Below are 14,146 nucleotides of genomic sequence, written 5' to 3'. Positions count from 1 at the left end.
TCCCCTTGAGTGGGAAATGTCAACCCACTCCAGTATTCTTGCCTGTAAAATTACATGGACAGAGGAGCTGGGGGGTTTCACTCCATTGGCTCACAGAGTCAGACACGACTAAGCACATCAGTGTTAATGTCTGGGATTTAGACTAGAGTTGTGAAAATATCACAGTGGTGATATTGAGTGCCAACATGATATTTATCAAATGAAAAGTGTGATGGTTAATTTTATGTATCAACTTACCTCGGACACAGGGTGCTGAGGCATTTGTGTAAATATTATTTCTGGGTGTAACTGGAAGTGTGTTTCTGGATGATTTTAACATTTTAATCAGCAGAGTGAGTAGATTCCCCTCTGTGATGGTTAATTTTGTATGTCAACTTGACAAGCCATGTGGTGACCAGATTAAATATTATGTCTGGTGTTTCCAGATGAGATTAGCATTTGAATCAGTGAATTTTGTAAAACAGATAGTCTTCCCCAATGTGGGCAGGCATTGTCTAATCCCTTGAGGTGCTAAAGAGAACTAAAAACAGAGGAAGAGAAAATATTTCCTCTTTCTGCCTGCCTGATTGAGCTGAGACATCTGTCTTTTCTTGTCTTGGACTGAGATTAATACTATCAGCTTCTCAATTCCCAGGCCTTCAAACTTGAACTGGAATTATATTACTGATTTTCCTTAGTCTTCAGTTTGCAGAGAACAAGAATACTATGGGACTTCTTGGCCTCCATAATTGCATAAATGCATAATAAATCAGTCTCTCTCTCTCTTTCTCAGTTCCGTTTAATACACTCTCCTCATGTCAGTGGACATCATCAATTCTGTTGAAGGTCTGAGTAAAATGTAAGTTTCATTAAGGAAGAATTTTTTTTCTCCATCTGACTGTTTTCTATCTAGACGTTAGCCTTCTCCTGCCTCCTGGGCTTGATTTGGAACTTACATCATGGGCTCTCCTGATTTTGGCCTTTGGTCTCAAACTGGAACTCCACCCTCAGATCTTCTGGGTCTCCAACTTATTGACTGCAGACATTGGGACTTCTTATTTACCATAACTGCATAAGTTAGTTACTTACAATAAATCAATATCTACCTATCTATCTATTCTGTTGATTCTATTTCTCTAGAGAACCTAGACTAATACAAATTTTCATAGCACTGTCTAGTAGAACTTTCTGTGATGATGGGAATGTTGTCGACCTGTGTTGTCCAGTAGAGTAAGTCATTAATCACATATGCCTACTGAGTACTTAAAATATGAATAATATGACTAAGATGCATAGCTTAAAATTTTATCTTGTGTTACTTAATTTGAATTTAAATAGTCACACAATGTTAGTGTCTACATCTCTAAGAACAAGCTATAGTTTGTTGTATTCTTTGTATTCTTATATTTTACTTTCCACACTTATTTCTTTCTATTCTCCCATGTTCTTTTAGTATTTGTTGCTTCTTCAAGATGCCTTATTATTCTATTTTTTTTTATTTTTTATTTTATGAAGGATGTCTCCTAGAGATGTAGGTTAATGATTCACTGTTTAGCCATTGAAGTTATAAAATAGCTTAAAATCCCACTAGGAATCAAGAAGTATCATAGAGTTCTTCACAATTCCTTATTACAGCTATTTAGCATCCAAGACAGCTCCTTTTGTGGCTTCCCTGGTAACTCAACTGGTGAAGAATCTGCCTACACTGCAGGAGACGAGTTTGATTCCTGAGTGAGGAAGATCCACTGGAGAAGAGATAGACTACCCACTCTAATATTCTTGAGCTTCCCTGGTGGCTCAGCTGGTAAAGAATCTGCCTTCAACGTGGGAGACTTGGGTTCTATCCCTGGGTTGGGATGATGCCCTGGAGAAGGGAACAGCTACCCACTCCAGTATTCTGGCCTGGAGAATTCCACAGACTGTAGAGTCTGTGGGATTTCAAAGAGTTACCTACTCCAGTATTCTAGCCTAGAGAATTCCATGGATTGTATAGTTTATGGGGTTGCAAATAGTCAAATACAACTGAGCTACTTTCAGTTTCCATAGCTCCTTTCATGTTGTCAATCTGGATCAAAAATTGGGTCCTCAGTTGGTTTCAGCATTGTTAGCCTGATCTAGCTCATTTCATGGACCTATGCAATATCCCTAACATAAATTATATTAAATACTAGTATAAATACTAAGAACCGTGTCTGACTCTCGTGACCCCATGGACTGTAGCCTGACAGTCTCCTCAGTCCATGGGATTCTCCAGGCAAGAATACTGGAGTGGGTTACCATATCCTTCTCCAGGGGATCTTCCCAACCCAGGAATCGAACCCAGCTCTACCGCATTGCAGGCGGATTCTTTTCCAGCTGAGCTATCAGGGATGCCCTAGTACAAATATTAAGAACCTTCTAAAACAAGGGACTACAAAGATACTAAAAAACAATTGTGTATGCTTTAATAGATAGACTGTAATCATTTCTATTTATTCCAAAACTTTGTGCTGTTGAAAGACATCAGGGATAGTTAACAGTGATCAACAGTGGTTATGTATGTGGAGTAAAATCACTAAAATAACTTTCACTGAGTATCTGTTTTGTTTATTTTATCTATTCCTAGGTAGTTTGTATTTTCCCAACTCGTATGTAGATAAAATCTAAATCTAATTTTTTTTAAGTGCTAAATTTTTAGTTTGAATGGTTCCATTTAATAATACTTAGAATTATTTATTAAAGAAAACAATGCCTAAAAAATGATACAAGGAGGGAAGATAAGTGAATCCATATTTATATACATTAAGCCAGAAGGTAGTTAGAATGGATATACTCATTCCTTCAGCAAATATATGTTGAATGATTAATATATTTCAACTCTTTTCTAGTTGCTGAAAATTCAGTCAATAAGTTAAAGTCCCTGCATTTTTTCAGGTTACATTCCATTTGGGGAAAAAAAACAAATACACAAGTAAACAACTGAATTAAATAACACATAAATTCAAATTTACAAAGGGCACAAAAAAAATAAAACAGGTAGATGTTCAAGGAGTGAGTAGATGGATTGGGGGTGGAAAAGCAGAAGAGAGTCAGTAAATGACTCCTGGGAGTGGCACATATGAGCAGAACCCTTGGTAAAGTAAGTAAATTACTTATATGCTGCGCATAGAAAAGAGAGTTCCAAGGATAAAACACTCCACATACAAAATCCATGTGGCAGGTATGAAATTGTCTTGAATAAATAGGGTCAATATCTTTTATTATTTTATTTATTTATTTATTTAAAATAAAGCCCATTTTCAATATCAGTGTCTAAAAGTTGGAAGTTATCTCCAAAATATTTCCACTTAACTTTGGTCATTCAAAAAGTTACTGCTTTGCATATTAGCTGCTATTAAACTCTTGGGTTATATGATCTTATATGAAGTATAAGACTTCCCTGGCGATTCAATGGTTAGGACTCTGTGCTCCCACTGCAAGGGGCATAGGTTCAATCCCTGGTCCTGGAGCTAAGATCCTTCATGCTGTGCAGCCAAAAACAATACATAAATAAGGTAGGATGAATGTTTGCTTATTTGGGGGAAATGCAAGAAAAGGAATCATCCATTTTATGAGTGTAAGAAAGTGTGATGGCCACATACCTTAGATCATTTAGATCCAATCATTGTAGAGATAGAAATTATACTAACATTACAAAATCATTTTTACTCTATATATTACAATTTCATATTTTAAAATGAGAGGATGCTTGTCACATTGCCACTTGGTTTATTCATGTAAAAAATGCAGAAACAGCTCATCTTGAGATTGTAAATTTCTGAACATTTGTGAATTTCTTTTCAACATTTATATACCTTCATCAATATAAGTTAAAATTCTAGCTATAAGGTATTTGAGATGTAGTGGGATAAAATAATGTATCATAACTCAAAGGATGGTGAATGTTTTGTAACCAGTAGCAAAATGCCATTAAAAATGCATTAAAAGGCAGCAAATATTGTTATATATCATCACATATATTCTCTATATATACACACATATATATTTATAAATAATACTATATACTGTGTATTATACTAAATATATACCAAACCCAGGAATTCTTAACATCTCTGCAACACAGATAGCTGACCTCATATTTAAAATGCTAGTGAGCATGGAGAATGACAATCAATGCTTCCAGAACTCAATAAGCCAATTTTCTTTCACAATGGTCTACATTTTCACCAGGCCATGAAATTTCTTTTTCTAGGTCGATTTGCTGCAAGAGTCAATTTGCTATGAGAGTCAATTTAGCATAGATTTTAAAATTTTTAGTCCTGAGTATCTATAATGACTATGTATTTCAAATGTTTAGATATTTTACTTAAATTTAATATTTTAAAAAAGAAATATAAATATTTCTATTAACCATGTGAAATTCCAGTAAATTTATCCATGGTTGGAAAAATTTGACACAATAATTTTCCTACACTTATTTTAAAAACTTTTGCCACAATTAAACCTTGTTTGGTTTTTTTTTCAGCCTTGAGGGATAATTAACAAATTTGTAATATTTAAAGGGTACATTGTGATGATTTAATATATGTATATATTGTGAAAAGATTGGCCCGTCTAATTATATTCATCACCTTAAAACTGCTGACGAAGTTCGTTTTCCCTAGTGGAATGAAAAAGTCATAAACATCACATTCAGAATGATAACATTTATTTAAAATTGGTGAAAAAAGTCCTAAAGTGCAAGCTAACTGCAATTTCCTCTGTGAAACACATGTGAAAAGGAATATAATGTCTAGGGTACTATTGCAGAAGGATGATACTGCAATCCTATTCTGTGGACAGTATAAGCAAAGAGAACCTTCAATCCCAAGGCAAGGAAAACATATGTGCTATCTTTGTATAACTTTTAAAATGAGTATTGAATGAATGACTTAAATTTAAAACATTACTTTAACTTCATTTAAGAATTTACTTCAAAACATGAAATACTGAAAAATATTTTTGCTATGAAGAGAAGGAGAATACAAGGCTTTAAAAATTTTAAAAATACAGAAAATTTTCAAATAGCTTTAATATTTTAGACTATTTCATATAGGGAGGCATGGATAGATGCCATCTTTTGGCAATTTATAAAACTAATTCATTGTCTGATGATTCATAAGAGGTCAGTTAATTTGTACATTTATTTGAGACACTGATAATATATGTAGACAATAATAGCCTTAAAACTATGAAATGAAGAGATTTAAAAATATTTAATTGCATTCTAAGAAATGTTTTGAGTTTTAGAAATGAATTTACTCATACACTGACAGCTCTATAACGTATAGACTCTTGTCTCATTTTAAAACATTGAAAGATCTTACAACCATTGAGCATTTGATTTTTTTAACTGATTAATAGAATCTAAGAATAGACTATTTAGAAAATAGAGAATTATTGGTTTTCTGTATATGAAGATGACATTATTTATCCAAATGACCAGAGCTCATGCTTTGAATTTTTTTTTTTTTTTTTTTGCCCCCTTTGGGACTGAAATAAACACATGCTGGCTTCCAACACTCTAGGTGTGTGGGCTAGGAGAATCTTAATCACATTGAAGTTTATGACTCTCATCACAATCAATCTTGCAGCCATTTTTAAACTTATCTAATTAAAATAATCGGTTCCTTCTATAGTTTACAAGAAGAGTTACGTTTGTGTTATGATGACAAGGAGACTCCCAGGGTTCCTGAAAATAACAATTTAACAAAAATAATCTGGACTTTTTGGTCTCCTCCATTTCATACAACACCCATGAAATTTTCCCTGGGTCAAGTGTATAGTAAAACACTGTTAAAGGCTAGAATGTCTCAAACTTGGTGGGCATATAAATCACCCTGGAATCTTGTTAAAATGAAGAATCTTGACTCTGCGGGTAGGGTAGAAGTTGGGACTCTGTAGTTCTAACAAATTCCCAAGTGATGGTGGTGATGTTGGTCTGACATCACATACTGCATAGCAAACCTATAGACTATTTCACTATAGAATCTTAATTTCTCTTGTTACCAACAAGAACAAAAACATGATTTGCTTTTGAGTATTGATCACAAGTGTTGAGCTGCTTATGTTCAACTGGGACATTTTCTTGAATATAGCAATCTTAGAATAATGATTTTTTTTTTTAACTCAGTGAGACTTTAGAAGTCATCAAATGCAGCTCTGTCATACTATCATTGAGGAAACTGAGGATCAGGGAAGTTGAGTACATGCCCACAGTCATAGAGCTGGCAGCAGGTTGTGCACCAGAACAGAGGAACCCTAACTACTGTGTCAATAAAGAAACCCTAACTTTTTGGCAGTTCCATTTTTATTTATACACCCTGACACAAAACAAAGCATGAGTCAATAATGATTAGAATTTCACCTTTTGATGCTCACAATAGTTTAAATGATAGCAGTATCCTTGGACTTGCTGACTTTCCTAACAGCTAAAACTCACAGTAGGCAACTGTCTCTTACAATAATAAGAGTATTCACATATCCTCTTTCTTCTAGAGTCCACTTGCAGTTTTATTATGGACATTCTGCTCCTTAATTTTGAGAACCTGGGGAGAAAGGTGGACATAGAAATGAATGGGTCATTAGTTAAAAGGCAAGGGTGAAGTCGTAAAAGGTTGTGGCTAAGTAAGCAACAAATGAGAAAGAGCCCAGGGCCTCAATATTGATCCTGCCTCTCATCTTTCCCTCTGTCTCCTTGCTTGCAGGTTTCTATTGTGTAGTCTCTTGAACAAAGCAGACTATTTATGGTGTGACTGATTTAACACTACTGAACTAGTCTATCATCTGCTAATTTGGTCCAATTAAAAACTGGTCATAGGGAAAAGCCTGGAATTAAGCTCATTTGGAAACACAACTTCTGATTAATTTATGTCCTGTTCATTTATATCTCCTCCTCTAAAGGGCACATCCAGGGAGCTGATTTATAGAGATGGTTCTTTCCAGATTCCTGAATTTTCTTTCCATGACCACCTTTGGTTAGGTCCTTGAAAAAAGCACAGTTATGCTTTTTGTCCCTTCCTTAAGGCTACAATTAAGGCACATATGAAAGATTGCCTAAGATTTTGTGCTATCCTGAATTATAGAAATCCCACTGAACCGCGCTAAAGTCTCCTTTTATATAGCATTTACAGATGCTTGGCCCTGTAGCAATCCAGGGCCGTATAACTTCAATCCGTATAACTTCAAGAGTTAAGTTCTATTATTATCCCTGTTTTACAAATGAGGCTTCAGATTTAAATGTTCAAGTAAAGTCATCAAACATTGTGAATCAAGAAGTGACAGCTATGGGATTTGAACCTAGACCTACCAGATCTCAGTACTGACCGAAAGGGTACTGTCACCCGCTAGCGTCTATTGAGATTTTATGTCTAGATTAAGTCAAATTCTCAGCAACAACAACAAAAACTTAATTTCTTCCACCTCTAACTCTTTTTATTTTTCCTTGTCACACAAGTTCTTGTAGGCAGGTAGGTGTTCTGTTCCCTATACTTAGCCTCTCCCACGTCCTCTTAAATCTTTCCCTTTTGCTGCTGGGAGCTTCAGAGAGCTACTGCAGCTGGTGAGTGGGCAGGTGCAGCCACCATCTGCTCTAGGAGTCCAAATACGCACAAGAACTTCGCACCCAAGACCTGTCCCAGGCACCACCACGGGTTCCAGAATCTGCTGGGGACATGGAAAACCCCGCCCCCTCGCGGTGGCGATTGGCTGAACCCTTCCCGAATGCTAGGCACTTATTAATGAAGGCGCTGTCTCAGAAAGTTAGGCTGAGACTCTCCAAGGAGGTGAGACCCGCCGGGGTGTGTGAATGGGGGATTCAGTTCTTCCTGCCCGAAGGGTCCTTGAGAAGCCTGTTTGTTTTTCCCGGCGCCTGTCTCCACCCATCCCTTTCTCTCATTGGCTAGGCCTGGTGGGCGGCTGTGTCCCCATTGGCCGGGGGGCGGTGTCTGTCCCTGGCCATGGTGGGGGCGGGGCCTCCACCGTGCTGAGCTTGCCCTTGTGTCTGATGCTCTGTAGAGCTGCCGCCGCCGCTGCCGCCGCCGCTACAGCCGCCGCCGCTGCTGCAGCCCGAGCATCCGGGAGCAGCCGCCGCCGCCGCTATCGCCTCTAGCGCCGCTTCCACCGCTGCCACCTCCCCTCCCAGGACCCCGAGACACCTCAAGCTCGAGCGGCGGCTGCTGCTTGGTTGCTCCCCTTATTCCCCGCCTTTCCCTTGCGTGACCTACCCACTCCTTACAGCCCACGTCTGCATCTTCTCCGACACCCCGGCATCCCTGCACCACCTGCTCGGACAGCCCCGGGTGCGCGCCGGGAAGAAGGCAAGCTCCGAACCCGTGCCTGGCAGAAGGACTGTCGCGGCTGCACCACCAGCAAGAGGAGAAGGAAAATAAACTATTTTGCCCAGCGAAACCTCATTCTGCGGGTGCTTCGGCGTTGCCGCTTCTACTGCTGCCATCTGATCCGCGTCCGCAGGTTCGAGCACCGCAGCGGCGAGGACCCTGGGTCCGGCGGGCTCCGCGAAGGAGACACCGGCGGAGCCCCGCACTCTGGTGCCCTGCTCACCAGCATCTCTTTGCCCCCCTCGTTCATTCTCAACCCTTTAGAAAAGGGACCATGATTTGGAAACGCAGCGCCGTTCTCCGCTTCTACAGTGTCTGCGGGCTCCTGCTACAAGGTAATCCCCGCCCCGCCGCGGGGAGCATCAACTTCACACCCATTCCCCATCATCCTCACTCCACCCCATATTTCCACTCTCCCCCTTACAGTCCCCCAGTCCCCGGCGAATTCCACCCCCTCCCCCTACTTCCCGGTGCGGCAGGGGGCAGTGGCAGTTTGCTCCAGCCCCTCGAATCTCTAGCGCTGGCTCAACCCTGCTGTCTCGGCAGTCAGTCCCTTATGGGCACCTTTCGCCTTTTCATTCACCTGAGCTTCCTACATCTCTCACTCTCCGTGCTCGCCAGCACTCCCCTCACCCTTCACATACACACTCCCACGCCTTTTGGCTGGCAACTTGTGCCTTCTCTGAACATTCCACCCTCCCACCAACCCCCACCAGCCGCCTCCCACATCACGCTCCCGACCGACCCTCTCCATCTCTTGTCATCTCTTTAACCTCCCCCTCTTCGTGTTGCCTTTCTTTTGCCCCTTCTTCCCACCATCAGCATATCTGTGTGCCTTTAAAAAGTGTGTGAGAGCCTGGGAGCGAGCTGCCGAGACGGCGAGAACAGCAGCAGCGGCGGCACCGTGTGCATTGCAATAACATCCCCGGGGGCGGGGGGTGGGGGGGTAGGATGTGTTGTGAGACGTGTCATTCACCTAGGAAGAGAGAGAAGACTGTCTGAGGTTTAAAAAAAAGAAAAAAGAAAAAAACGAAAGAGAGAGATAAGCAAGGAAGGAAGAAAAAGAAAGAACGAAAAAGAGTAAAAGGGAAAAGGAAGAATGAATAAATAAAGCAGGAAATTAAAAGAGAGGGCCAGGGGAAGGGAAGAATTAAAAGACCCAAAGCCACTTTATCAACAAACTGACTTTTTATTATTCAGCCCATGTGGTTTTCTTTTTCATTTTTTCGAAGCCAAGAAATATGTGCACCCTGGCAGTTACTTTAGTGCTAAGGGATTTTAGCTTAGATTCCCTACCTTTCCATCCCGCTCTCTGACGCTTCTTTTCCGTAATTAATATCATCCTTTCAGGTGAAATGTAAGAACCCCTGTGACCGCGGCGGAGGGAAACCGCACAAAACACTGTTATTATGCAAATCATTGGGCTGGGATGCAGACTGGCTAGCGAACTGGGGTGCACTTTTCGCCAGATCCTTGCTTTTGAAGGAGGGAGGAGGGGGCTGTGTGCAGTGGGAGGATGATGATGATTATGAAATACATGGCAATGTATGGAGTAAAAGTGCCTGGGAAGAGCACACTTTGGGTGGTGGTGGAGGCAGAGGCGGCATGCTAGGAATGAGTGGGCAGGGGCTGTAAGGCAGAAGATTGTTGCTTTGAAGAGAGAGGTGTAGGGATGTGGCTTGAGTGTGAGATACAGGGAGGATGGATGTGAAATTATGGTCCATATGATTTTTTTTTTTAAGCTAGATGACTCTTGATTTCTTCATAAATCTTTGCCCACCTTTAACCTCTCTTCCATCATTTGTGTATTTGTAGGAGAGATAAGTTGATCAAATGTATTTGTCCCTGGATAAAAGGAATCTGAAAGTAAGACATATAGAACCACAGGCATACAAAACCCAATCGGCCTTTGGAGGATTTAAATGAGGTCAATGAACCATCTTTCAGCAAGTTCTTGGAATGCATCCTGTTTCCTAGCCTCCTTCAGGATATAGACCAGGACCGTATTTTATTTATGCATATTTATGAATGTGAAAGACGAGATAGTGGGCAGAATTTTCCTGAATTAAGTAACCATACTTGCAGAGGTGTTTCTTGGAATATTTCGGGGTAATTTTGTGTATTTTATGATTGATGTAAATTTTTGATCTGTCATGTGCCAGAATCCCTGAGAAGGCAGACAGCCTGTTCTTCCTGCTTAACGCCGCCTGGTCCCATTCCCCAGCGCTTACACCCCCACCCTCGCGCAAGTAATCCGGTGGCTGACACATTACTTGGATTTCTAATCTGTCTTGAAACATCCTCCTAGAGACCCCAGTTCACCTCTCAGTAACTTGCATTTCTCAGCTCTGCTGTCTGTGTGTGTGTGTGTGTGTGTGTGTGTGTGTGCGCGTCCCGCGCGCGCGCATGAGCGCACCACGCCGGGTAAGGGGAGTGTGATGTGGGGAAATCAGTTAATTTGGTGATTGTGATGAACATTCGACACCGCTGGATGTGTTTTCCCTGCCAATCTGTGTATGCTGGCCCCGGCACGTCACTGCACACACTACTGGGCTGGTGCAAGATTATTTATTATAGAGCATGTGGGCAACGGACTGCACTTGGGGGTCGCCTCCTCTCTGCCTTCAACATTTCCCTGTGAATTGTCTATTCAGTGCACTGCAAAATAACTGTCTGCTGGTGCCTCTCTCTCCCTGTCTCTCTCTCTCTCTCAGCCTGAAGGAGGATTTACTCTTTCTCTACTCAGAGAGATTCCTTCAGCTGCATTCTTTTTTATTAAGGGCATGGGTTTCTTTTATTAAGTATGTATACCAAGTGTTAAGACAGTGCTGCTTTTCACAGCAGACTGGGGGAGAAGGGTGGAAGGGGTGTGGGTATACCAGAGCAAACGCGCCACTGCAGCCAGCAGCAGCAGCACCAGCGGCAGGCCCAAATAAATAAATAAGTGTCCTATCACAGCAACCAGGCAAAGAGAACCAGCTCAAGGATATATGTGTACTTCTGAGCACCTTAGATGGCTGTATTAATACACTAAAGGAGAGAAAGAATAGGATTTAAGGGAAAAAAAGAAAAAGAAAAAACTAGAAGTGGGAGAAGGTACAAAGCCCCACTGGATTGTCTTCTCATGTTTATGGCTGCCTCACATTTATCAAACACTGCTCCACAGACACATCACACTTTGTTGATACTGTCAGTTCCTGCTCAAACAAATTGCTTGTGCCTTCCTTGTCTTAGTCTTGGCTAAAAACGTTGCTTCAGGGTCCAGGTTTATGTTTCTCCCACCACTCTGTTTTATTAGGACTTGGTTAGGTTGTAGAAGGAAAGCTTGATTTCCTGGACATAGATTAAATATTTAGTAGGTCTTTCCTATGTACAGGGAAGGAGCCATAGCAGGGGAACTAGTGAGCAACTGATTTTGGCCCCGGGTAGTCTGCTCTGCCTGTTAGTAGTTATGACTTGGCAAATACTATAGGCAGTCTGTCTACAACTTCTTATTTTTAGCATTATCAGCACTATAGTGGTTTTATCACTTAAGTCATACTAATCAATGTATTTATCCTTTGTATTTATCCCCTTTCTTGCAGTATGCATCATTTTAGACAGGAAGACTCAATTTAACACATCTTCCCTGTAGTTTCACTGTTTTATATTGTCACCATTTTTTTTTTTTTTTACTTTTCCTGGGAAGCAGACTCAGTTTTTTGGCTTGTTAATATGTAGAGTGGTAAGTCAGTGGTAAGATTCAAGATCATGATAAAATGAGTTTTTGTAAAAAAAGGTTTAAATAGTTCTATTCTACAACACCTACTAGTTCATCCTCAACAAGTCTTTAGGCAATGAATAGTTAGATAGAAAATAAACATGTTTCTGACCAGAGTATAACTTGGAATGTAGACTACTTAGATAACAAAATTTGATTCAGTGTTAAGCTATACAGCACCCCCCCCTTTTTTTTTTTTAATTTTCCTCTATCGGATATAGAGGGAAAAGCTGGACAAGGGCAAGGGACACATTAGAGAAAAAAAATTTCTTTAGAATGAGGAGTGTAAAAACTTGCCACCTGTAACTAAGACCTCTTCTTGTCTACAGGGTAGATTCAGTTCAGTTGCTGACCCTGTTTGTAGCTGTGCTCCTTTCTATGCCTGAAGCAACACTGGAAAGATGGAGACTCTCTTGTTTAGCACAGGAAACAATCTGAGAAAGGACAAAAAGGAAAGAAGGGCAAAAGAGACATGCATAGAGAGATTCTGATTTTGTTGAGAACTTTATTTCCTTGTTCAGTGTTGGTCTTATACAAAAAACACATCCAGTACTAATTTTGGGGTTTTAGGGTTTGTGGATGTGTGTGTTTTGCTGTGGGACATTGTAGTAAGTAATTAGTTGTGTGTAAAAAGAAAGAGCCTCAAGTTAAAGGTCTGTTCGACATGCATATTACTTGCCTCAGTATGTGTCATGCACCTCCCCTTACATTTTTAGAAAGCATGTGGTAATGCAAAATATACATACAAACTAAATAAAATACTGATAACCTAATATTTCCCAAAAGCGTGTCTCTCTCGCTTCTTTACTTCTACCTTAGTCATGATGAGCTCATCTTTTATGCTGAATGCAGTTCCTGAGATACAGCTCACTCCTCCCTTTTTTTGATTAACAGTGGAAACTTTGAAAAGTAAGTTTTATACACGAGTCAATGACTATGACTTACAGAAACACCAGACAGTTAGTAATTAAGAAAATCTCTTTGCAAATATGAGGAGTTCCTAGACTAATTGAGCATCAAGATTCGGAAGTTTATTTTGTTGTCTTTCCCCTTGTGTCTACAACTTGTAGAACTCTGGTAACACAACATGACAAAGGTAAGCATCAACTGAGATAGTCTTCCTGCGTTTTACACAAGAAGATCAAATATGTGAAAAATATTTTTCCCAGATTTAACTAATGAGATTGTCATTTTTCATAAAGAAAAACTTACTTAAATCACTTAAACAGAAAATACTTGTGCAATAATGTTGGAAGACATCCTAAGCATGCATTTTAAAATGGCCTGAAATCAACATCAAATAGAAATCAATTTTCTTTTAAAAATAAAGAGTCTATAGGGTATAAAATGATTGAGAGAAGTAAAATTTATGTATTGTGAAGGATTTGGGGTACATTTGTAATATAACATAGACACATCATATTATTGTTTTATTTGATCATGTTGACATGCATTCTATGAGATTTATTGATAGAGAGTCCTTGTTTTAATAGACTTCATTAAACCTTCTTGGCAAAATCGCCCATTGTGTAGCAACTGGCTGAGTAGGTGAGGAAGCAGCGAGAAGGGAAATTACAAATCAAGGACTTGGAACTCACAAACTGAAGTCAGAAGTCCTTTGTGGAATTGTCAGTTACAGGTTTGTTTACCCTCCTAAAAACAACTCTACTACCTTGTTTATATTAAGCTTCTTGAGGGCAAGCTCTGAGCTTTACTTATGCTCAATTTAATAAATGCATAATAAATAGTTTTGCATTCACAGTTAGGTATGATGTAGTTAAGTGGTATCTTTTCATAACACATCAGCACTCATACTGTGTTAAATTTTATATCTATCTATCTATCTATGAGTTAATTTTAACATTTTATAGGTCTTATTGGTTTAGGAAACAATTTTCCTATAGAAAATTATCATAGTGATATCTGTTGATATACATCTTTAAATGAATGTAATTTGATCAGTTGTTCTTTGACATGTTTCCCTACCCATTTTTTTCTTTTCCATAATTAAAAAATTAAGATATTTGCATAAGATCACAAACTCAATTCA

The 14,146-nt window shown here is 39.6% G+C and overlaps 1 protein-coding gene across 1 annotated transcript; it reads left to right on the top strand.

The window, feature by feature from the left end:
• The first annotated feature begins 7,670 nt into the window (after positions 1-7,670).
• Positions 7,671-13,842, top strand: LOC120882085. The gene is made up of 3 exons (XM_040265871.1): positions 7,671-7,781; positions 8,108-8,469; positions 8,601-13,842. The coding sequence occupies exons 1-3, from the start codon at positions 7,671-7,673 to the stop codon at positions 9,106-9,108; spliced, it is 981 nt and encodes a 326-aa protein (XP_040121805.1). The 3' UTR covers positions 9,109-13,842.
• Positions 13,843-14,146: the final 304 nt, after the last annotated feature.

Source organism: Oryx dammah, unplaced genomic scaffold, assembly GCF_014754425.2.
Source record: "Oryx dammah isolate SB20612 unplaced genomic scaffold, SCBI_Odam_1.1 HiC_scaffold_2, whole genome shotgun sequence".
In the NCBI taxonomy this organism is placed as follows: Eukaryota; Metazoa; Chordata; class Mammalia; order Artiodactyla; family Bovidae; genus Oryx; species Oryx dammah.
Note: the sequence above shows the minus strand (reverse complement) of the source record. Positions and strands in the feature narration are given on the sequence as shown.